The sequence below is a fragment of the Pongo pygmaeus genome, chromosome 4, assembly GCF_028885625.2.
Source record: "Pongo pygmaeus isolate AG05252 chromosome 4, NHGRI_mPonPyg2-v2.0_pri, whole genome shotgun sequence".
NCBI classification, from domain to species: domain Eukaryota; kingdom Metazoa; phylum Chordata; class Mammalia; order Primates; family Hominidae; genus Pongo; species Pongo pygmaeus.
Window position 1 is genome coordinate 42,898,224 of NC_072377.2, and position 23,266 is coordinate 42,921,489.

A 23,266-nucleotide genomic window follows, 5' to 3' on the forward strand; every position below is an offset into this window, starting at 1 on the left:
TATATATCATGTACAACATATTTTTTTGAAATATGGATACATTGTAGAATGGTTCTATCACACTAAGTAAGGTATGCATTACCACACATACCATTTTTTTTGTGTGTTGAGAACACTTAAAATCTACTCAGAGATTTTCAAAATACAATACGTAAGCATTAACTGTAGTCACCATTTTGCACAATAGATTTCTTAAACTCATTCCTACTAACTGAAAATTTTAATTCTTTCATCAATATCTCCTTAACTCTGCACCCTGACCACAACCCCTGATAACCACCATTCCAACTCTCTACTTCTGAGTTCAACTTTTTTAGATTCTGCATGTAAGTGAAATAATGTGGTATTTGTTTTTCTGTCTCTGGATCATTTTTCTTAATATAGTATCCTCCAGGTCCATCCACATCATCACAAGTGACAGGATATCCTTCTTTTTTTAGGCTAATAGCATTCTATTGTATATACATACCACATTTTCTTTATCCACTTATCCATTAATGGAACATAGGTTGATTCTATTTCTTGGCTGTTATAAGTAATGAATATGGGAGCCCAGATATTTCTTCAACATACTGATTTCATTTTCCTTGGATATATACTTAGTAGTGGAATAATATAATGGATCACATGGTAGTTCTATTTTTAATATTTTGAGGAAGCTTCATATTATTTTCCATAGAGGGTATACTAATTTACACGCCCACCAATAGTGTGCAAGGGTTCCCTTTTGTCCACATTCTCACCAACACTTGTTATCTCTTCTTTTTTTGAAAATAGCCATCCTAACATCTTTGTGCACTCTATGCCTTCTGTGAGCTGATAGCTCATTGTGGTTTAAATTTACATTTCCCTGATGATTAAAGATGTCAAGCATTTTTCATATACCTGTTGGCCATTTCTATATCTTCTTTTTAAAAATTCATATTCACGTCCTTTGCCCATTTTTTAGTTGGGTTATTTATTTTCTTGCTATTGAATTGTTTTAGTTCCTTATATATTTCAGGTATTAACCTCTTACCAGATGTATGCAAATATTGTCTCCCATTCCACAGAGTGTCTCTTTACTCTGTTGATTTTTTCCTTGGCAGTGCAGAAGCTTTTTAGTTTCATGTAATCGCATTTATCTATTTCCACTTTTGTTGCCTGTACCCAATGGAGTCATATCCAAAAAATCATTGCCCAAACCAAGTCATGGAGCTTGACATATTTTCTTCCAGTAGTTGTACAGTTTCAGGTTTTACATTTAAGTCTTTAATCGATTTTGAGTTTATTTTTGTATATGAGGTAAAATAAGGATATAATTTCATTCTTCTGCATATGGATGTCCAATTTTCCCAACAACATTTAAAGACAGAGTCCTTCCCTTACTGTGTATTCTTAGCACCTTTGTGATAAATCAATTTACTGTAAATGTGTGGATTTATTTCTGAACGCTTTATTCTTTTACATTGGTTTATGTCATTTTTATGCCAGTACCATGCTGTTTTGATTACTATAGCTTTGTATTATGGTTTGAGGTTGGTAGAGTGATTATTTCATCCTTGTTCTTCTTGTTCAAGATTGCTTTGGCTATTCATAGTCTATTGTGGTTGCATACAAATTTTAGAATTGCTTTTTCTATTTCTGTGAAAAATGACATTGGGATTTTGATAAGGATTGCATTGAATCTGTAGATTGCTTTAGGTATTAGGGACATTCGAACAATATTAATTCTTCTAATCCGTGAACATGGGCTATCTGTTCATTTATTTGTGTTGTCTTCATGTTTTACAGTTTTCAGTGTACAGATCTTTCACCTCCTTGTTTAAATTTATTTCTAGGTCTTTTATTTTATTTTTATTTTTATAGATATTGTGAAAGGGATTTTTTTATTTCTTTCTCGGATTGTTCCTTATTAGTGTATAGAAATGTTACTGATTTTTGTATGTTGACTTTGTATCCTGCAGCTTTACTGAATTTATCTGTTCTAGCAATTTTTTGTTGAAGTCTTTAGGGTTTTCTATATATAAAATCATGTCATCTGTAAGCAAGGACAATTTAACTTTTTCCTTTTCAATTTTGGATGCCTTTTATTTCTCTCTCTTGCTTAATTGCTCTGACTAGGATTTTGAATCGAGTAGAATAGAGTAGAGGAGTTACATTGAATAAAAGTGGCAAGAGTAGGCATTTGTCTTGTTCCTCATCTTAGAAGAAAAGCTTTCCACATTTCACTGTTTATTATGATGTGAGTTTGTTATATATGGCCTTTATTGTGTTGAAATACATTCCTTCTATATCTAATTGTTAAGGGTTTTTATCATGAAAGGATATTGAATTTTGACAAGTGCTTCTTCTGTATCTATTGAGATGGTTCCATGGTTTTCTTCTCAGTTCTAGTAATGTGATGTATTGTTTATGTATTTGTGTGTGATTAACCATCCTTGCATCCCTGGGATAAATCCTACTTGATCATGGAGAATGTTCCTTTTAGTGTGCTTTTGAGTTAGTTTCCTAGTATTTTGTTTAAGATTTTTACATCTGTATTTATCAGAGATATTAGCCCATAATTTTATTTTCTTGTAGTGTCCTTTCATGGTTTGGGTATTAGGGTAATGCTAGCATCAAGAAATAGTTTCGAGGTATCCCCTTTTCTCCCACTTTTTGGAAAAGTTTAAGAAGGATTGGTGTTCCAGTGAAGCTTCCAGTGAAGCTGTCAGGTCCTGGGCTTCTCTTTGATGACAGACTTTTTATTACTGATTCAATCTCCTTACTTATTATTGGTTTATTAGATTTTCTATTTCTTCAAGAAAGTCTTAGTAGGTTGTTGTGTGTAGGAATTTATTCATTTCTCATGCATATAATTTTTCAGAATGGTCTCTTATGAACATTTGTATATCTATGGTATTGATTGCAATGTCTCCTCCTTCATTTCTGATTTTGTTTTTAATTTGGGCCTTCTCTCTTTTTTTATTACTTAGTCTAGCTAAAGGTTGGTTGATTTTGTTTCTCTTTTCAAAAAAACTTGTTTCATTAATATTTTCTACTGTTTTAATGTGCTAACTCAAAAGCACATTAAAAGGATCATTCTCCATGATCAAGTAGGATTTATCCCAGGGATGCAAGGATGGTTCATCACACACAAATACATAAACATAATACATCACATTACTAGAACCAAGAACAAAACTATGGAACCATCTCAATATTTTCTATTCTCTATTTCATTTATTTCTGTTCTGATCTTTATTATTTCCTTCCTTCTATGAACTTTATGCTTAGTTTATTCTTTTTCTGGTTTCTTCAGGTAAAATGTTAGGTTATTAATTTGAGATCTTTCTTTGTTTTCTGATGGAGGCATTTATTGCTATGAACTTCCATTGCTCTTAGAACAACTTTTACTGCATTCCTTAAGGTTTGGTATGTTGTTTCCATTTTTGTCTCAAGATATTTTTGTTTTCATTTTTTATTTTTTAACTATTATTTTAGATTCAGAGGTACATGTGCAGGTTTGTTATATAGGTAAATTGCATGTCACAGGGGTTTACCATATAGATTATTTCATCACCCAGGTAATAAGCATAGTACCCAGAAGGTAGTTTTTTGATCTTTGCCTTCTTTCAACCCTCTACCCTCCAGTAGGCCCTGGTATCTATGGTTTCCTTCTTCATGTCCATGTGTTCTCAATGTTTAGCTCCTACCAATAAGTGAGAATATGTGGTATTTGTTTTTCTGTTCATGCATTAGTGTGCTTAGCATAATGGCCTCCAGCTCCATCCATGTGACTGCAGAGGACATGATCTTGTTCTTTTTTATGCCTGAGTAGTATTCCATGGTGTACATATACCACATTTCCTTTATCCAGTCTACCATTTTCTTTATTCCGTGTCTTTGCTATTGTGAATAGTGCTATGATGAACATACGCATGCATGTGTCTTTATGGTAAAATGGTTTATATTCCTTTGGGTATATACCCAATAACGAGATTGCTGGGTCAAATGACAATTCTGTTTTAAGTTCTTTGAGAAGTTGCTAAACTGCTTGCCACAATGGCTGAACTAATTTGCATTATTACCAGCAGGGTATAAGTGTTCCCTTTTCTCTGCAACCTCACCAGCATCTGTTATTTTTTGACTTTTTGATAATAGCCATTCTGACTGCTGTGATGTAGTATCTCATTATGGTTTTGATATGCCTTTCTCTAAGTATTAGTAATGTTGAGCATTTTATCATACACTTGTTGGCCTATGTTTGTGTTCTTTGAAAAGTGTCTGTTTATGACTTTTGTCCATTTTTTAATGGGACTGTTTGTTTTTGGCTTGTTGATTTAAAGTTCCTTATAGATTCTGGATATTAGACCTTTGTCAGATGTATAGTTTGCAAGTATTTTCAGCCATTCTATAGATTGTCTGTTTTTTCCATTGTTTCTTTTGCTGTGCAGAAGCTCTTTAGTTTAATTAGATCCCATTTGTCAATTTTTGTTTTTGTTGCAATTGTTTTTGGCATATTTGTCATGAAACCTTTGCTAAGGCCTATGTCCAGAATGGTATTTCCTAGGTTTTCTTCTAGGGTTTTTATAGTTTGGGGTTTTGCATTTAAACCTTTAATCCATCTTGAGTTGATAGTTGTACATGTTGAAAGGAAGGGGTCCCGTTTCAATCTTCTGCATATAACTGGCCAGTTACCCAGCACCATTTATTAAACAGTGTTTTCCTCATTTCCTGTTTTTTGTCAACTTTGTCAAATATTAGTTGGTTGTAGGTATGAGGCTTTATTTTGGGGTTCTCTATTCTGTTCCATTGATCTATGTGTCTTCTTTTTTAACCAGTACCATACTGTTTAGGTTCCTGTAGCCTTGTAGTATAATTTGAAGTCAGGTAATGTGATGCCCCTGAGTTTATTCTTTTTAGTTAGGATTGCTTTTACTATTTGGGCTGTTTTTTGCTTCCATATGAATTTTACAATTGTTTTTTCTAATTCTGTGAAAAATTACATTGATAATTTGACAGGTATTGCATTGAATGTGTAGATTGGCTTGGGCAGTATGGTCATCTTAACAATATTGATTCTTCTAATCCATAAGCATGGAATGTTTTTCCATTTGCATTATCTGTCATTTTCTTTCATCAGTGTTTTATAGTTCTACTTATAAAGATATTTCACCTCCTTTGTTAAATGTATTCCTAGGTTTCTGTGTGTGTGTGTGGCTATAATAGGCTATTTTAACCTGATAACAATTTAACTTTCTTGCATAAAAAACTCTACACTTTTACTCCACATACCCCCCACACACACACATTTTAAATTTTCGATGTCACACTTACATCTTTTCATATTGCATATTTCTTAACAAATTATTGTACCTACTATTATTTTTAATAATTTTATCTTTTAACCTTCATTCTAAAATAAAAGTGATTTGCATATTACCATGAAAATATTAGACTACTTTAAATTGGACTGTGTACTTACTTTTACTAGTGAGTTTTATACTTTCATGTTTTTATGTTACTTATTAGCCTCCTTTTCTTTCAGCTAAAGAACTCCCTTTAGCAGTTCTTATAAGATAGGTCTGTTGGTGAGGAATGGTTAATTTTAATATAACAAAGTACAAAAAGTTCATTGGTAGAGTTTCAGGTTTCATATTTCCACTAACCTGTAAGAAACTATCATTTGAGTTTTAGTCTATTGTTAAACAGAAATGTTCACAATTATGTGAAAAGTTTATTAAAATATTCATCGTTTTCCTCGTTATTTATCTGTGTGAGGCCAGGTTTATTCATTTACTTCAACCAAAATAGCACATTCTAATAGATTTAATTCAGAAGCAGTTATAAAAATACAGTCATCTTCCTTTAAGTCTGACATTAAATAAATTTGCAAAAATGTAAAACAGTGTCACTCTTCTCACTCTATTTTTTGTTGTTTGGGAAAGTACAATAATTTTTATGAAAATACATTATTTTAACAAAATCAATTTATTATTTTCATTTCAAAAATTAGGATTTTAAAATGTTTTCGTTTCAATTTCTAATACGGTAAATAGTGATAGGTATAACCTAACTAAACCAAACTCTTTAGGATTCTCAAATTTTTAAGAGTGTAAAGGAGTCCTGAAATAAAAAATTAAACAACCTAGAAAAAAACAAAGATATAAATCAGCATGTTAGCATTCATCAATTCAGTTACCATCATTTCATCCCTAAAAGCCATGGCATATAGTTACATCTCACTGAGCCACCACTTTGAAACTCCTACCCTGTGCCAGGTACTTGTGAGCATGTAACTTTGTTAATCAACTGTTCAGGGCTGTATCCCAACATGGCTTTGTTGCACTTTTCGTGGCACCTCTGCTAAATCTCATTAGGTAGACCAAAGGGGTCAGTTAACTTTTTCTTTATTCCTTTTTTTCATGATATTTATAAGTTTGGTAATTTACAAAGGTCTTGGACAAAGACCAGGGGCTTATCTATAATAATTTATTTATCTCTTGAAGAAACAAACAATATAATTTGTTATGAAGCACAGGCATCATAAGCAGAAAACAGGTTTATAAGTAAAGAGGGAAAACCTAGTGTGTGTTGCTTGCATCAGGAATTCATGTTACCATTTGGCAATATGAATTTGCTTAGCAGTGTGCTTCCCCCCCCCCCCCCCCGCAGGATCTTGCTCTGTCCCCAGGCTAGAGTACAGTGGCCCAATCTCGGCTCACTGCAACCTCCACCTCCAGAGTTCAAGTGATTCTCATGCCTCAGACTCCTGAGTAGCTGGGATTACAGGCGCAAGCCACCACACCAGCTAATACAGCTAATTTTTGTATTTTTAGTAGAGATGGGGTTTCATCATGTTGGCCAGACTGGTCTCGAACTCCTGACCTCAGGTGATCCGCCAGCCTCGGCCTCCCAAAGTGCTGGGATTATAGGCATGAGCCACTGTGCCCAGCCGCCCTTTTTAGTAAATACATTTTGCATGACCATGTAGTCGTTTACAGCTATTTATCTAGTAAACCAAAAACTTACAGTTTTTTAAAGGCTTAATGGATAGCATGGAATTATTCATGATATCTGTGCCATATCTTGAGCACCCACTGTATACCTGATATTGTACTGGGCATTGGAAATGAAAAATAATGAGTGATCTTGGGGAATTTACAATGTAACATAGAAAGCTGTGTATAACTAAATTTGCACAATGAAATATAATTAATAATAGAAGAAGTATATTATCTGGCAGAGTAGAGTTGGGAAAAGTACCAGCAAAGACTTAGAATACCAGCTCTCTTCAATACTTGCACTTAGACTTGGATGAGAAACAGTTCCCCAGACAGGCAGATGACAGGGTTAGGTATGATAGGAGCCACGTAAGTAGGAGCCACTCGAAATCTGAGTTTGGTGTGGCTGGTGTGGAGGGTTGAGGGAATATGAAGAGAGGACCACAACTTGAATCACTGAGGGCCCTTTTTTGATTCTATTAGTGAAATCTTTAAAGAAATTGTATTGGTGACAATAACAGAGAAATAAGGGCTTTGAGGATGAAAACACAGGCTTTTAAAAAAAACTTAAGAAAAAATAATAAAGTAAGTTCAGTATTCAGTGTCCTGCCTTAAAGAAAGCATTTTAGGCATGCAAATATCCCATATATTCAGAGGCTTCTATAAAAAATACAAACAAACCCTGTCATATACACATGAGGCAAAAAAAGATACTTTGTAAGTAGGAACTAATTGAGGTAAAAGAAAAACTTGTTTTAGAAGCTCAAGGCCCAGCTGCTGACTTAATAAAACAAATTATGAGAATTTTATTTATGTGAAAATCCATGCTGTCGAAAAAGCGAGTGTTTAAAGTTTTCTATAAACAGGAACAAGGTGTTCTACCAAAAAAAATGTATGAAAAGCACATTGAATACCTGCTTTGAGTATTTGACTTGGAGGCAAATACCATCACTAGTTGAGTATACCTCTTTGATGGCAATTATGTGTTAAAAGTCTGTCTCATTCTACCCCTCCCCGAGAAGGTAAAGGAATATGTTTCTTACCAAAGAACTCCTGTGACTTTTCTTTGCAGATTTTAAATAGCAAACTATTTTGTGGTGGCTTTAAGCCTTCCAGAACAAGCAGATTAGGTACGTAGTTCCTTTTAATCAAAGTATTTGGAAGTTCATAAAGGCAATTATGATTTTTCTAGGACTTTTCCAATTCTGTGATTATGTGAATGACTACCCAGAATTTCCATCAAACACTGATATACAACTTGCTATGGCTACAATTTATTTTGGTGTGAAAACATGTTTGTTTTTCTTTTCTTATGTCTCCCTTCTTACAAAAGTATAATATCCCAGATATGTAGGCATATAGTTCTGCCATTCAGAGTAATTCTAATATGCTTTAATCTTATTAACTATCTGGAAGACTAATGCACAGTTACAGCTGCATTTCTTTAAGCAAGTCTATCATATCTTTGGGTTTATACCAAACTAAATTTGTGAACTATTATCCATTTACAAAATGATTATTTACATCAATCTTCCTTTAAATAGCAAATGCTCACAATGCATTTTAAAATATGACCTACTTTATAAAAATCCATTCTGAATAAAAATGGGAGAATACCTATAGTGTTCATTGCATTGAGTTGTTGACTCTTTAGCCAATATGCGTTTATATTTTGTCTTGAAAGATGGACCCTATATTGTCAACATCAGTTCCAGTGTACTCATTGAAAGTGGATAAGGAATATGAAGTGCGTGTGAGATCCAAACAACGAAACTCTGGAAATTATGGCGAGTTCAGTGAGGTGCTCTATGTAACACTTCCTCAGATGAGCCAATTTACATGTGAAGAAGGTAAAAGAAATAAAAGATTCAAATAGTAGCTAACCTGGCTTTTGTCAATATACCAGTTGATTCACCCCTGCATTGGTAGTGTGTTGTCCAAATCAAAATATATTAGCATCAGTTATCAGGGTGAGAGACCTTGAGCTCACTATCTGTAACAGATATTGTTCATTGCAAAAGCAGAAGGAAGATTTAGTTTCCAAATTTTTCATTCAGGAAAAGTCCGGCGGGGCAGGTGGAAGTTTAGAGACAGGAATTTGGTGGCAATCTCCGGATGGTAGAATTCAGATGATTCTTTTCTTTATATATTTTTATATTTCTAAAATTTTCTATAGTAAGTTTGTTTTGAACTTATAATCAGGGAAGAAACCATGTATCTATATGAATGGATAGATATGTGGCATCTAAGAGGAAACCCAATACTGAGTCAGCATAGGTAGTCAACAGCAGGTACATACGGTTTTAGAAAGTGGAGGTGTGGCTTTTACCTAGAGGAATGCCTAATAAGTAGTGAGGCAGTCATACTTAAAGGAGACGTGGAACATTTGAAAACCCTATGTAGGAGAATCACAACAATGATTAAAGTTTTTAAAAATGCGACCTATGAATTTAGAATAAAAGAATTAAAACTTTTAGATACAGAAATAAAGAAAACTGATTAATAATGAGCAGAAAGTATAGAGTATTATTATTCTCAAATGGGAATTGGCTCTATTCCATCTTCATTGAAAACAGAAGTTTACAGGGCTGTATGTTTGTTAACGAAACAACCACAAGCTACATAGAAAATAAATTTATATTTCTGCATTTACTATACGGGTAGAATCTCATGATACTAAATAGCACTAGGATGAAAATTTCTATGGCACCATTTTCTCTAAACTCTAGTTAACTGAATTCTTGTTTCCAAACTATTTGATATTATGCAATTCTGGTCTTAAAAGTATGATAGCTATACACCCTTAAGCTTAGTGTAGTGGCATTTAATTCACTTAACATATATTTTTTTAACTGTCTTTTCCTTCTGTTACTAACAAAAAAAGAAGCTCTAACTTTATGTTATTTTCCTGAATATGTCACTGATATGAAATTATAGACACTACAAGACAAAAAATGATTTTTTCTCCCCCACCAATTCTTTAAAATGCTTATAATATCTCCCTAGGGGATTTTAATAACTTTTTAAATAAGAAAAGACTATTTCAGCATAAAGGCCTACATTTTAAATGGCAATGTTAAGGTAAATTTCATCTGTCATTTTTATGAAAAAGTGGTTAGCCTCTGCCTCTGTGGTAAGAATACTGGCTACCAACTGCAAAGTAGCTGGCAGGTACTCATTCTTAAGGAATGAAATAGAAGTTCTACAAACAGGTTCCCCCAAGTCTCATACAAAGTGTACTAAAACCTGAAGATGGGAGCCTCAGTAGTGATCTTTCTGTCAATTTTTATGTATATAATATACATTAGATATATTTATTATATTTTAATAATTTAATTTATTGATACAAATATGTATATTTATAGCTGTAAAATATATGTTATTTGTGTCTAAGAAGTTTCTGTCATGATTTATCAATAAAAACTCTGCCTTCATCTTTTTGATAAATCTTCAATCTGGAGGCTAAGAAAATCACCACACTTAAAAAAAAATAGAAAAGAAACCGAGTGGGCATTATTTAGGTAGTGTGTTAATAAGCAACACTCTTTTCCTGGAGCTGAAACCTTTATGATACTCCCTGGACACATAGTATGCTTAAAGCAGATTTTTTGTTTTCATAAAACACACATTGATTTTGAACTATATGCTGTTTCTTTATTTTATAGTTTTTTTTTAATGTGAGGAGATTTGAAAAGTGGACAGAGATGTTCATAAAACAGAAAAAAACTAAGTCATTGCATTCTGTTTCAGTGGTTATCAAGAGAAATCACTGACTTTATTAGATGAACACAAATTATGAATTTTTTGTGAAAAGGGAAAGGGAAATGTAAACTGTGCTTCAACTATTCGTAATTCTGAGAGTGAAATATTCTTGTGTGTTTCAGATTTCTACTTTCCATGGCTCTTAATTATTATCTTTGGAATATTTGGACTAACGGTGATGCTATTTGTATTCTTATTTTCTAAACAGCAAAGGTAGGTGTGAAGTAGTATTCTTTGGTATTTTTTGCCAGTTGTTTAGATTTCCATATGTGTTTCTATTTGTTATTTGATATTTTCTTTGTCAAATTATGAGTGGAAATTTTAGTTAACCCAGTAAACTTTTATCTCCAGTTATATATTTACCATTCATATAAAACTCAATTTGTTGTATTTATCATAGACAACTTAGAGGTTTAGATTCTATCTGGAGACTTGTACAGGACATTAAGAGGCTTAGGCTGGTGACTATGCATACCTTGTGATATGTACCTCTTTATCCAAGAGCTAGCTCTTTCCCTCAAGTCCTCAACAAGTTGACCCATTCATTCCAGGACTTCAAAGTATCACTGAGCCTTTGGCTGAGTCTGATACAGTCCTTATATACAGACAATTTTTTTTTCCTTGAGATGGAGTCTCACTCTGTTGCCCAGGCTGGAGTGCAATGGCACAATCTTGGCTCACTGCAACCGCCTCCCCCCAGGTTCAAGTGATTCTCCTGCCTCAGCCGCCCGAGTAGCTGGGATTACAGGCACTCACCACCACGCCCGGCTAATTTTTGTGTTTTTTTAGTAGAAACAGGGTTTTGCCACATTGGCCAGGCTGGTCTTGAACTCCTGATCTCAATATACGGACAAATTTAAGTGGCAAACTACCCAGGTAGATAATTAAGTCTAATAAAACTTTTTTTAGACTTCATATGATGGTGATTTCAAGTAAATTCGGGTTTAATTTAAATTATTTGGATATTTATGATTTTATGTTTCACCCGCATTTATAAACACAGCTAAAACTCTTTAAAAGTGTAAAGAGGTTCCATTCCACTTTCTCTTGGATTCAAAGGTCTTGAGTTCCAGTTATCATTTTGCCATTGCTGTTTGACCTTGTTTGAGTCCCTTAATCTCTCTAGGCCTCCATATTCTTGTGGTTAATATGAGGGTATGGGTTGTATAATCTTTAAATTTTCCTTGAGCTATACTATATATTATTTATATTATTTTGTTTTTCTTCCTGATAGAAACTCACTACACACTACAGGAAATTTTTTTTAACAAAATATGGGAAAAATGATTGGTACTGATTGCCGGTGTCTTACATTTAAAGTTTTTTTGTTTGTTTGTTGTTTTTCTTTGTTTGTTTTGTTTTGTTTTGAGACAGAGTCTTGCTCTGTCACCCAGGCTGGAGTCTGGAGAGTGCAGTAGCGCAATCTCAGCTCACTGCAACCTCAGCCTCCCAGGTTCAAGCGATTCTCCTGCCTCAGCCTCCAGAGTAGCTGGGATTACAGGCATGCGCCACCAAGCCAATCTAATTTTGTATTTTTAGATACAGTTTCACCATGTTGGTCAGACTGGTCTCGAACTCCTGACCTCAGGTGATCCACCTGCCTCAGCCTCCCAAAGCGCTGGGATTACAGGCGTGAGCTACCGCGCCTAGCTCCATTTAAGGTATTTTTAAAGTCCCAGTGGTTAATCTTGCTGCTTCTCCTAGAATTAAGGTGACTAACACTCCCAGGTTGCCTAGAACTCTCCTGGTTTTTAGCAATGCATGTCCTGTGTGCCAGGAAATCCCTCAGTTCCAGGTAACCAAGACAGTTTGTCCCCTTACCTAGAATTGAAAATAGGTTCTCCAGCTGAAGCCAAGAGGCATCTATAAATCAAAATGAGATCTATGTTAACGTATTTTAAAAGATTTTAATTTGTTTTGTAAGGTAGTATAGCACTTGTAAACTTCAAAATAGAATTTTATTAGGAAGAAGAATTATTGGGATGCTAGATTTCTAGAGTGTCAAGCATGCTAAAGGTCTAACTGAATGCAGAAAGGGTTATTTTCAGTAGAGCTTCATGTCCAATTTTATAATATAAACCAATTGGAAAGTAAAATTCATTCTGAATTCCATTTTGCACCTAACTTTCTGGCAACATTCCTGTTTTCCAAAAAAGCAGCTATTATAAATCACAACACAATTTTCTGTTGTTTCAGAAAAATAAATAAATATATTTTTAGAATTTTAATTTGTGTATTTAAGTAATGCCAACAACAAAAGAGCCAAATTATTCTGTTGATTAATTTCAGTTTATTAATCTATATATTTGGTGGGAAAATTTAAACATAACTTCAGTAGATAAACTCACAAGGTATGTAAAGTAATTAGCTCTTAGTATTAGCTGTGAATTTCTAGCCATTGTGAAGGCCAAGTCAATTTGTTATGTTGTTTAGTTATATTACTTAACAATATTAGGAAGAAAAAATTATCCTCTCAAAAAGTAGGATTTCCAAAAAAACATATTACTTCTAATACAGTGCTTTTTATAAATAATGAAATTCTTAACTATAATGTTTAGTCAAAATCACCAAATTCTACAATTGATTTGAAATCTTCATTGTTCTCCTAAATTTCCTGCACTAAATTGAATTTTCTGTAGGAAAGAATTAACTTTTTTTTCATTTGCCCATTAAAAACCCCTATCATTGTCTAAATTTGCATGTTCTACTGAAAGTGGGAAATAGTAGCAAATATTTGTCGGCAAAGTATGGACAGAACATGTAGTTTCAACAATTAAATTGATACTGCAAAGAATGAGATTTTTCCTAGAACTGTAGGGCTGTAAAGTGGCGTCAGGTCCTACATGCCTTTGAAATTTTCTGAGTCCACAATTCATTATCCAACCCACTTCACCCTGCTTTAATCCAGTTAATTGAGTCAACTCTAGCAAAATTTATAATTTTATTTGTATCTGATACAAAATCAGAAACATAGTTTCAAGTGAGGCTATTATTATACTGGTTCCTACCACGCAACTCTCCCAGCCTTTGAGCTGTTACCAATTGAAAGAAATAACTGAATAAGCCTAAAATAGAACTTCCAAACCAGTAGCCAAATTCAGCCTACAGATTCATATTTTGTTATTTTATTTTAATTAGTTTTGATTTCAGAGTGAAGATTTTCCTACAAAGTGTTTGTAAAATAGAGAATTTTCACACAAAAATCCAGATTTGGGGATTATCTTTTAAAAAATGAAAGATGTAGTGAAACTGAACAAGGCAGCATATGCTGCAGCAGACAACCAGCTGTCCTATTTGGGATTGGCTCACGTTCTTTAATTTGCCACCATCCTCATTCCTCCTAATGACTTTGCAACTGCTTGCTTTAGTCATCTGCATGACCTGCTTGGGCCCCTTAGATTTACGGTCTGCCACTGTGGCATAAGGTCACTACAACCCCTAGAAAACCACTAGCACATGCCTGAATGCATCATCCTATTCAAAAAGGAAAAGCACACGTCACAAAGTCAAACATCAGCCATTTGGAAAGCTTTGCTTCCTGTAATTAGAGTTATGTTCCATCTTTTTATGTTTTTGGGAATTTGAAATATTGATTTTGAGATGCAGAATCAAAAAAAAAAAAAAAACAGCGAAACAGCAGCATGACACAAAGAACCTGGGTTTTGGTTTGGAGTCAGGTTCTCTGAGTTTGAGCCCCAACTGTGCCAACTATGAGTGTGTGATTTAAACATGTTCCTTAATTTTCCAAGTTTTTGCACAGATATATCATCTGCCTCCCTGGGAGTCATAAGGATTAAATGAAATGTTTAGTGCAGGGGTCACAAACTTATTTCATAGAGTCAGAGTCCATTTTTAGGCTTTTCAAGCCATACAGTCTCTATCACAGCTACTCAACTCTGCCACTGTGGCATGAAAGTGGCCATAAACAATATGGAAATGAATGAAGATGCTTGTGTTCTCATAAAACTTTATCTACACAAACAGGTGACCGGCCAGATTTGGCCCACAGACCTTAATTTAGTGACCCATAGTTTAGTGCAAAGTATATCCCACAGTATCTGATGTATCAGAAGCACTAAAAAATGATAGTAGTTATTATTAATAACTTGTGTTGCTTATTTCTATATCTGTAATTCATCAGTAACAATTTGCTTTAACATTTGCCCCACTGAGTAGCACAGGCTACTTAATGCAATTTATAAAATGGAATTTTGCTTATTCCTTGGATTAGGTAAAAAAGCAAGTGGAAATACTGAGAAAATGTATTCCTTATGGGATGGACTAGACTGACCATTCACACTGAGTGGAAGAGCAACTGATGTCCAAAAATCCGGTTACTACCTCTTCATGACAGTGTCATCTCTAAATGAATAGTCAGGAGTTTTTTAAAAAATTAAATGAATTATTTGCAATAATCTCTGAGCCTTTTTCCAGTGCTATAATTTGATTTTAAAAAATAAACTCCAGGCCAGATACAATGGCTTATAGCATATAAATCCAGCACTTTGGGAAGATGGGGCGGGAGGATTGCTCTGAGGCCAGGAGTTCCAAACAGCTCGGGCAATGACTGGAGCAAGACTCCATTACAAAAAATGAAACAACAAAAATTAGCACATCCTGTAGTCCTAGCTACTTAGGAGGCTGAGGCAAGAATATCGCTTGGCCCAGGAGTTTGAGGCTGCACTGAATTATGATTGCACCACTGCACTCCAGTGTGGGCAATAAAGTAAGACCCTGTCTCAAAAAGTTTAAAGAAAAATTAAAAACACCATAAACTCCAATTACACTATTAATTGTACAAAATAGATACATGATTTATTCATTTTTATGACCAAAAAATAATTTAAAGATTTGGAACAGAAAATGTAAATGCATCCTAGAATTGTATATATAAACCCATACTGATTAGTTAGAGATAGTTCAAATTTAGTCTGTCCTATCTGAAATGAATCCTGTAGTAAAACCCTAGTTAATAAGATCATCTTAGATAATTTCGTAATTAATATGAACTATATGGCTAACCTACCCAAGTCTACTCTTTTTCAAGGGTGCAAGTAATCTTGGCTCCATGTGGATTGACTCTTTTTTCTTTCTTTCCTGTACAAATTACTGATGAGATGTACACTAGAATTGCCTTATAGCTGAAATGGAAATCAGCTTCAGAGGAAATTAAATTTCTTTCTTTCAAATACCAAATCTAGCTGAAAATAAAAAGCATTAAGAAAAAAAGGATTGTGGGAAAACCACATTTTCTTTTAATAGACCTCAGATGAGGCTTTTTGGGTTTTTTAGTTGTTGTTCTTCTTTTTCCTTCTACAGTTTTTCTTTCTCATTTACTGTCTAATATTTTCTTCTGTTTCTCATACTCCAATTATATAAAGTACCAGAATATTTGGAAAAAGTAATAGTATTGCCAATATTTTATTTCTGTCTTTTGCTATAATTGAGAATATGTAGCTTTTAAGATGTCAAAACCAAAATTTTATATGTTTTCAAGGATTAAAATGCTGATTCTGCCCCCAGTTCCAGTTCCAAAGATTAAAGGAATCGATCCAGATCTCTTCAAGGTAACTAATAATTTTATCTAAATTGTAGCTAGTACTAATTAACACCTGAAGACTCCTGTCATATATGTTGAAGGTTTTCTGTAAGTTATATATATCACATTCAATTTTCTTGTATCTCATCTCCTGGAGAAATTTTTTTTTAAATATTCTATCTCTTAAAAATAAGAAAATGTCATATGTATTTAAAAAGTTACACACTAATTTATGTTTTGTTATATGTTTTGTTACTGTTGTTCTTATTGTAACCATAATTAATCTCTGAACATTATTTGCTAATTCATTTAATTATTATGAGTTTCTTTTCATAGATCTTCATTTTCTTTCTATTTTCTAGGAAGGAAAATTAGAGGAGGTGAACACAATCTTAGCCATTCATGATAGCTATAAACCCGAATTCCACAGTGATGACTCTTGGGTTGAATTTATTGAGCTAGATATTGATGAGCCAGATGAAAAGACTGAGGGATCAGACACAGACAGACTTCTAAGCAGTGACCATGAGAAATCACATAGTAACCTAGGGGTGAAGGATGGTGACTCTGGACGTACCAGCTGTTGTGAACCTGACATTCTGGAGACTGATTTCAATGCCAATGACATACATGAGGGTACCTCAGAGGTTGCGCAGCCACAGAGGTTAAAAGGGGAAGCAGATCTGTTATGCCTTGACCAGAAGAATCAAAATAACTCACCTTATCATGATGCTTGCCCTGCTACTCAGCAGCCCAGTGTTATCCAAGCAGAGAAAAACAAACCACAACCACTTCCTACTGAAGGAGCTGAGTCAACTCACCAAGCTGCCCATATTCAGCTAAGCAATCCAAGTTCACTGGCAAACAACGACTTTTATGCCCAGGTGAGCGACATTACACCAGCAGGTAGTGTGGTCCTTTCCCCGGGCCAAAAGAATAAGGCAGGGATGTCCCAGTGTGACATGCACCCGGAAATGGTCTCACTCTGCCAAGAAAACTTCCTTATGGACAATGCCTACTTCTGTGAGGCAGATGCCAAAAAGTGCATCCCTGTGGCTCCTCACGTCAAGGTTGAATCACACATACAGCCAAGCTTTAACCAAGAGGACATTTACATCACCACAGAAAGCCTTACCACTGCTGCTGGGAGGCCTGGGACAGCAGAACATGTTCCAGGTTCTGAGATGCCTGTCCCAGACTATACCTCCATTCATATGGTACAGTCCCCACAGGGCCTCATACTCAATGCGACTGCCTTGCCCTTGCCTGACAAAGAGTTTCTCTCATCGTGTGGCTATGTGAGCACAGACCAACTGAACAAAATCGTGCCTTAGCCTTTCTTTGGTTTCCCAAGAGCTACGTATTTAATAGCAAAGAATTGGCTGGGGCAATAACGTTTAAACCAAAATAATGTTTAAACCTTTTTTGGGGGAGTGACAGGGTGGGATATGGATTCTAAAATGCCTTTTCCCAAAATGTTGAAATATGATGTTAAAAAAAAAGAAGAATGCTTAATCAGATAGATATTCCTATTGTGCAATGTAAATATTTTAAAGAATTGTGTCAGACTGTTTAGTAGCAGTGATTGTCTTATTATTGTGGGTGTTAATTTTTGATACTAAGCATTGAATGGCTATGTTTTTAATGTATGGTAAATCACGCTTTTTGAAAAAGTGAAAAAATCAGGTGGCTTTTGCAGTTCAGGAAAATTGAATGTAAACCATAGCACAGGCTAATTTTTTGTTGTTTCTTAAATAAAAAACTTTTTTATTTAAAAAACTAAATTAAAACTAGAGGTGAGAAATTTAAACTATAAGCAAGAAGACAAAAATAGTTTGGATATGTAAAACATTTATTTTGACATAAAATTGATAAAGATATTTTTAATAATTTAGACTTCAAGCATGGCTATTTTATATTACACTACACACTGTGTACTGCAGTTGGTATGACCCCTCTAAGGAGTGTAGCAACTACAGTCTAAAGCTGGTTTAATGTTTTAGCCAATGCACCTAAAGAAAAACAAACTAGTTTTTTACGAAGCCCTTTTATACCTCCCCAGACTCCTTCAACAATTCTAAAATGATTGTAGTAATCTGCATTACTGGAACATAATTGTTTTATCTGAATTTTTAAACAAATATTTGTTAATTCAGAAAACTTTAAAGTGTTTGCACAGATCAACTTACCGGGCACCAAAAGAAATAAAAGCAAAAAAAAAAGAAAACCTTTTTTCACCAAATCTTGGTTGATGCCAAAAGAAATACATGCTAAGAGAAGTAGAAATCATAGCTGGTTGATACGGACCAAGATGCTTAAGTGCTGCAGTTGCACGCGGAGTGAGTTTTTTAGTGCGTGCAGATGGTGAGAGATAAGATCTATAGCCTCTGCAGTGGAATCTGTTCTCACCCAACTTGGTTTTGCTACATAATTATCCAGGAAGGGAATAAAGTACAAGAAGCATTTTGTAAGTTGAAGCAAATCGAATGAAATTAACTGGGTAATGAAACAAAGAGTTCAAGAAATAGGTTTTTGTTTCACAGTCTATAACCAGACACATACTCATTTTTCATGGTAATGAACAGAACATAGACAGAAGAAACAAGGTTTTCAGTCCCCACAGATAACTGAAAATTATTTAAACAGCTAAAAGAAACTTTCTTTCTCACTAAATCTTTTATAGGATTTATTTAAAATAGCAAAAGAAGAAGTTTCATCATTTTTTACTTCCTCTCTGAGTGGATTGGCCTCAAAGCAAGCATTCAGAAGAAAAAGAAGCGACCTCAGTAATTTAGAAATCATTTTGCAATCCCTTAATATCCTAAACATCATTCATTTTTGTTGTTGTTGTTGAGACAGAGTCTCGCTCTGTCGCCCGGCTAGAGTGCAGTGGCGCGATCTTGGCTCACTGCAATCTCCACCTCTCACAGGTTCAAGTGATTCCCCTGCCTCAGCTTCCTGAGTAGCCGGGACTACAGGCACGCACCACCACGCCAGGCTAATTTTTTTGTATTTTAGCAGAGACGGGGTTTCAACCTTTTTGGCCAGGATGGTCTCGATCTCCTGACCTCGTGATCCACCCAACTCGGCCTCCCAAAGTGCTGGGATTACAGGCGTGAGCCACCGCACCCGGCCCTAAACATAATTCTTAAGAGCACTGGGATATCTCCTGAAAAGGTTTATGAAAAAGAAGAATCTCATCTCAGTGAAGGATACTTCTCATTTTTAAAAAAAGCTTAAAACTTTGAAGTTAGCTTTAACTTAAATAGTATTTCCCATTTATCGCAGACCTTTTTTAGGAAGCAAGCTTAATGGCTGATAATTTTAAATTCTCTTTCTTGCAGGAAGGACTATGAAAAGCTAGAATTGAGTGTTTAAAGTTCAACATGTTATTTGTAATAGATGTTTAATAGAATTTCTTCTACTTTGCTGCTATGGTTTTCTCCAAGAGCTACATAATTTAGTTTCATATAAAGTATCATCAGTGTAGAACCTAATTCAATTCAAAGCTGTGTGTTTGGAAGACTATCTTACTATTTCACAACAGCCTGACAACATCTCTATAGCCAAAAATAGCTAAATACCTCAATCAGTCTCAGAATGTCATTTTGGTACTTTGGTGGCCACACAAGCCATTATTCACTAGTATGACTAGTTGTGTCTGGCAGTTTATATTTAACTCTCTTTATGTCTGTGGATTTTTTTCCTTCAAAGTTTAATAAATTTATTTTCTTGGATTCCTGATAGTGTGCTTCTGTTATCAAACACCAACATAAAAATGATCTAAACCACTCTGTATACTGTGAATTATCATTGTAAGGAGAGCTTAGCACCACTGGAACAAATACATCAGCATTGGGTATGGAGATTTTTATGTGCTGGGATATAGGGAGGGAAACATATCCCCCTTCCCGTATTTTTTGAGGAGACAAAAGCCCAACTCAGAAATATCCCACTGGCTTGGCCCTCCCCTTAGGCTGTGACTCCCCATGGGCAAAAGTTCACAGAGCCGTGTATTTGATGCATCATGGAAAATAAATGACATGGGTGTGAAATGAGGGAGAGTGATATGTGAGCATTATCTTTACATTTCCAGCTTGAGCATGTTGTCTGGAAGGAAGGAAAGCAACTCTTCCTCTGCCATTCACCCATTGGCCTAAGTCAGTTTATTGGACTAGCTGCTTGTTATCATGGGAATCAGCTAATAAGTCAGGCTTGGGAGGAAGGCTGATTAGGTGGGTTGTGTAGGAGCCTGAGAGAGCCATGAAGTTTAGATTCCTGCAGCAGGAGGCAGGATGCAGGTGAGGTAGCTGCTGAACCCTAAGCTTCTGAGCAGGCACTGGATTCTGAGATGTAGGAATCTGGTGAGGACAATGATAAACCTACTAAACAGTGAGGTATTGCTTCAGCAAGTCGAATGCAAAGTGCCACAACTTTTTATAATACTCAAGTGTTATGTTAAAAAAAAAAATGTCTTCACCTGCTGCCTTCTGCCCTGTGAGCAGCCATTACCTGAAAGAACTATGGAGTGAAGCCTCAGGGCTTCTTCATATAGATGCTTTAAGGTATGAGGAGTACGGGGAAAAGAAAGCCTGCCTGTTTCCATGGATTGAAATAACACAATTCTATTTCAGAAGATTAATGGTGTGTTGAAAATGGCTACACACATCTTTCAGCATTTCAATTTCTCAAAGTTTCTACTAACACTTTATTCAAGTGCTATAATATTTACATATTTACATATTTTTATACCAAAATATGTCTTGTTATGTGCTCATTTTAGGGTAAGAAATAGTGACCAGGAAAACTGAAGTTACTTAAATCTAAACTTTCTAGTTTGGAATCCAAGATCCCACATAATTTGCCCCAGTCGCCTTTGAGAGTTTAGAATTTAAGACCTAGATGTAAAGGGCACAGCTTCTGAAGAAGAATTTGACGTTTGGTTAACATTCAAACTCTGTTGCTGTGGAAATCTAATGAGCATATGATGTCAGCTATGTTACACAGGAAACATTGCTCATAGTTTAAATGATCCCTGACTGATAAATGACATCTGGATAGGGAGAAACTATAACCACCTGGAGATAAGTTATACTTTGGACTTGAGTGTAGTGACTCTTGTAATTAAGCATTTCCCCTATAGAAACTCTGGAAGCTATGTTTCTGGAGATGTAACAAGAGTAACTGGCTCCAGTGAGGCATAGAGCTTCTAAGCCTGGGCGACTCCTTTACCTGCCCAATACCTTCCCTGAATCTGAGCTGTCAGTTGTAGGAGGAGAGGAAGGAAAAGAGCTTCTGGATAGCTATATAAACAGCTGTTTAGATTGCTTCATGCACTGTTATCATTACTGTGACTCTAAAGCAGAAAGCCTGATACTGTATCCCTTCTGTCCTACATCCCTCTGAGTAGACTGGAACCAAGTATGATGAATCTGGGAAATGTCTCGTTGAGCCTAAGAAGATCCCGTTGCATATGTAGCAAAAGACACTTGCCATTTCTTGAACAAAGTTTGTGCTTTCCCATCTCTATGTTCTTGGTCACGCCTCCTCCTTCAACTGAAAAGCTCCCACTTACCAACCCTGCCTGTCAAGATTCCCCTCATCCTTCATGGCCCAGCTCTAATGCCTCCTGCATGAACTCTCCTCTGATTCCCACCATCCAATCAGTGATCTTTTCTTCTGAACCGTGTTTAATGGTGTTTATCACATTACTTTGGTAGCTCACCTAACAAACAGCTAGTATAGATTTGCCAGTATGTACGCTGGGGAATATCTAGCTCCAAAATGCCCTTGAATGGATAATTTTGTGGTAAAATAAATTTGGAAAGCATCTCATACTACACTCCCATCTGGGAGAGTCATAGTGCATTTTGACATTTTAAAACTTCTAGAGTTTAAAGAAATCCATTTAAATTTAACACATTATTTCCTAATTAATAATGAGAAATAGTTAAAGAATACCCAGTATTATATTATTAACACTTAGGAAAAACTGTGTAAGGAGAGTAACACACCTGGCACAAAATAAAGTTATATTAAATTGCAGATGAATGTGAATTTGAACAAAACCTTTTATATGATGTCATTAAATTGTTATTCTCAATAAAACTTCCTAAAAATTGAATGCAAAGGAGCTGCATGATTAAAATAAACACAGATTCTTCTCAACTCAACTCAGATATGACATTTTTCTGAAAGTCTGGACGTCTTAGAGCATTCATTATCTTCTCTATGACAGTGACTTTTTATATACTTGCTGAAACAGATTTTAACTATTTCCCTTTTTCAGTCCAAAGAATGATTGACATATGGAATGTACCAATATTAGCAAATTCTGATTCTTATTTAGGACACCTATTTTTCTATGAAATCTGAGCTTATAACACCAAGAAATGCTTATATCACTTCTCATAAGAAGGAGCATATGTTGCTGTGAAACTGCAGAATAATATTTATCTGTTATTAGCTGAACAAAAATAACTCACTCCTAATGCTGCCTGCTAAGTTAAAAAAAAAACAAACTTGGAATATGATAGATTTTTTCACAGTAGTCCCAGGAAGCAGTCTTTGTAGGAATATATAGAAATCAATTTTGTTGATCTCTTGTTAGAAAAGAATCTTTACACAATTGTTCTGTGGGCATTAAGAGATGTTACCAGCTTTTTCTATAAGGATAAAATAATTTGTGAAGAAATTGTACTCACTTTGGCTTTGACAATGGTACTGTATTCAAAAATTCAAAGTAGAAAGATTTTTATTGTTACCTTTCCTTTAATGGTACCATATGATAAAAAAATAACTTGCATATAAGGACTTTATAAAGTACTTTCAAAGGTATTATTTCATTTAAACTTAAGAAATCTGTGTTGTAGGCTTGTCAGATATTATTCTTAACATTTTATTGGGAAAAAAAGGCTCATAAAAACTAAGAGATTTCCCCAAAGTTAATAAACTAGTGAGTGATGAAGTCAGGATGAAAACCCATGTTGACTAGTCC

The 23,266-nt window shown here is 34.9% G+C and overlaps 1 protein-coding gene across 3 annotated transcripts in view; it reads left to right on the plus strand.

The window, feature by feature from the left end:
- Window positions 1-20,003, plus strand: part of GHR (growth hormone receptor) — a 299,099-nt gene extending 279,096 nt beyond the window's left edge. For all 3 annotated transcript variants that reach the window (XM_054488655.2, XM_063664781.1, XM_054488654.2), the window contains exons 7-10: window positions 8,653-8,818; window positions 10,853-10,943; window positions 16,228-16,297; window positions 16,632-20,003. In XM_054488655.2, the coding sequence (XP_054344630.1) occupies window positions 8,653-8,818; window positions 10,853-10,943; window positions 16,228-16,297; window positions 16,632-17,603 (1,299 nt within the window). In that variant the 3' untranslated portion in view covers window positions 17,604-20,003. The remainder of the gene's footprint in view (window positions 1-8,652; window positions 8,819-10,852; window positions 10,944-16,227; window positions 16,298-16,631) is intronic.
- Window positions 20,004-23,266: the final 3,263 nt, after the last annotated feature.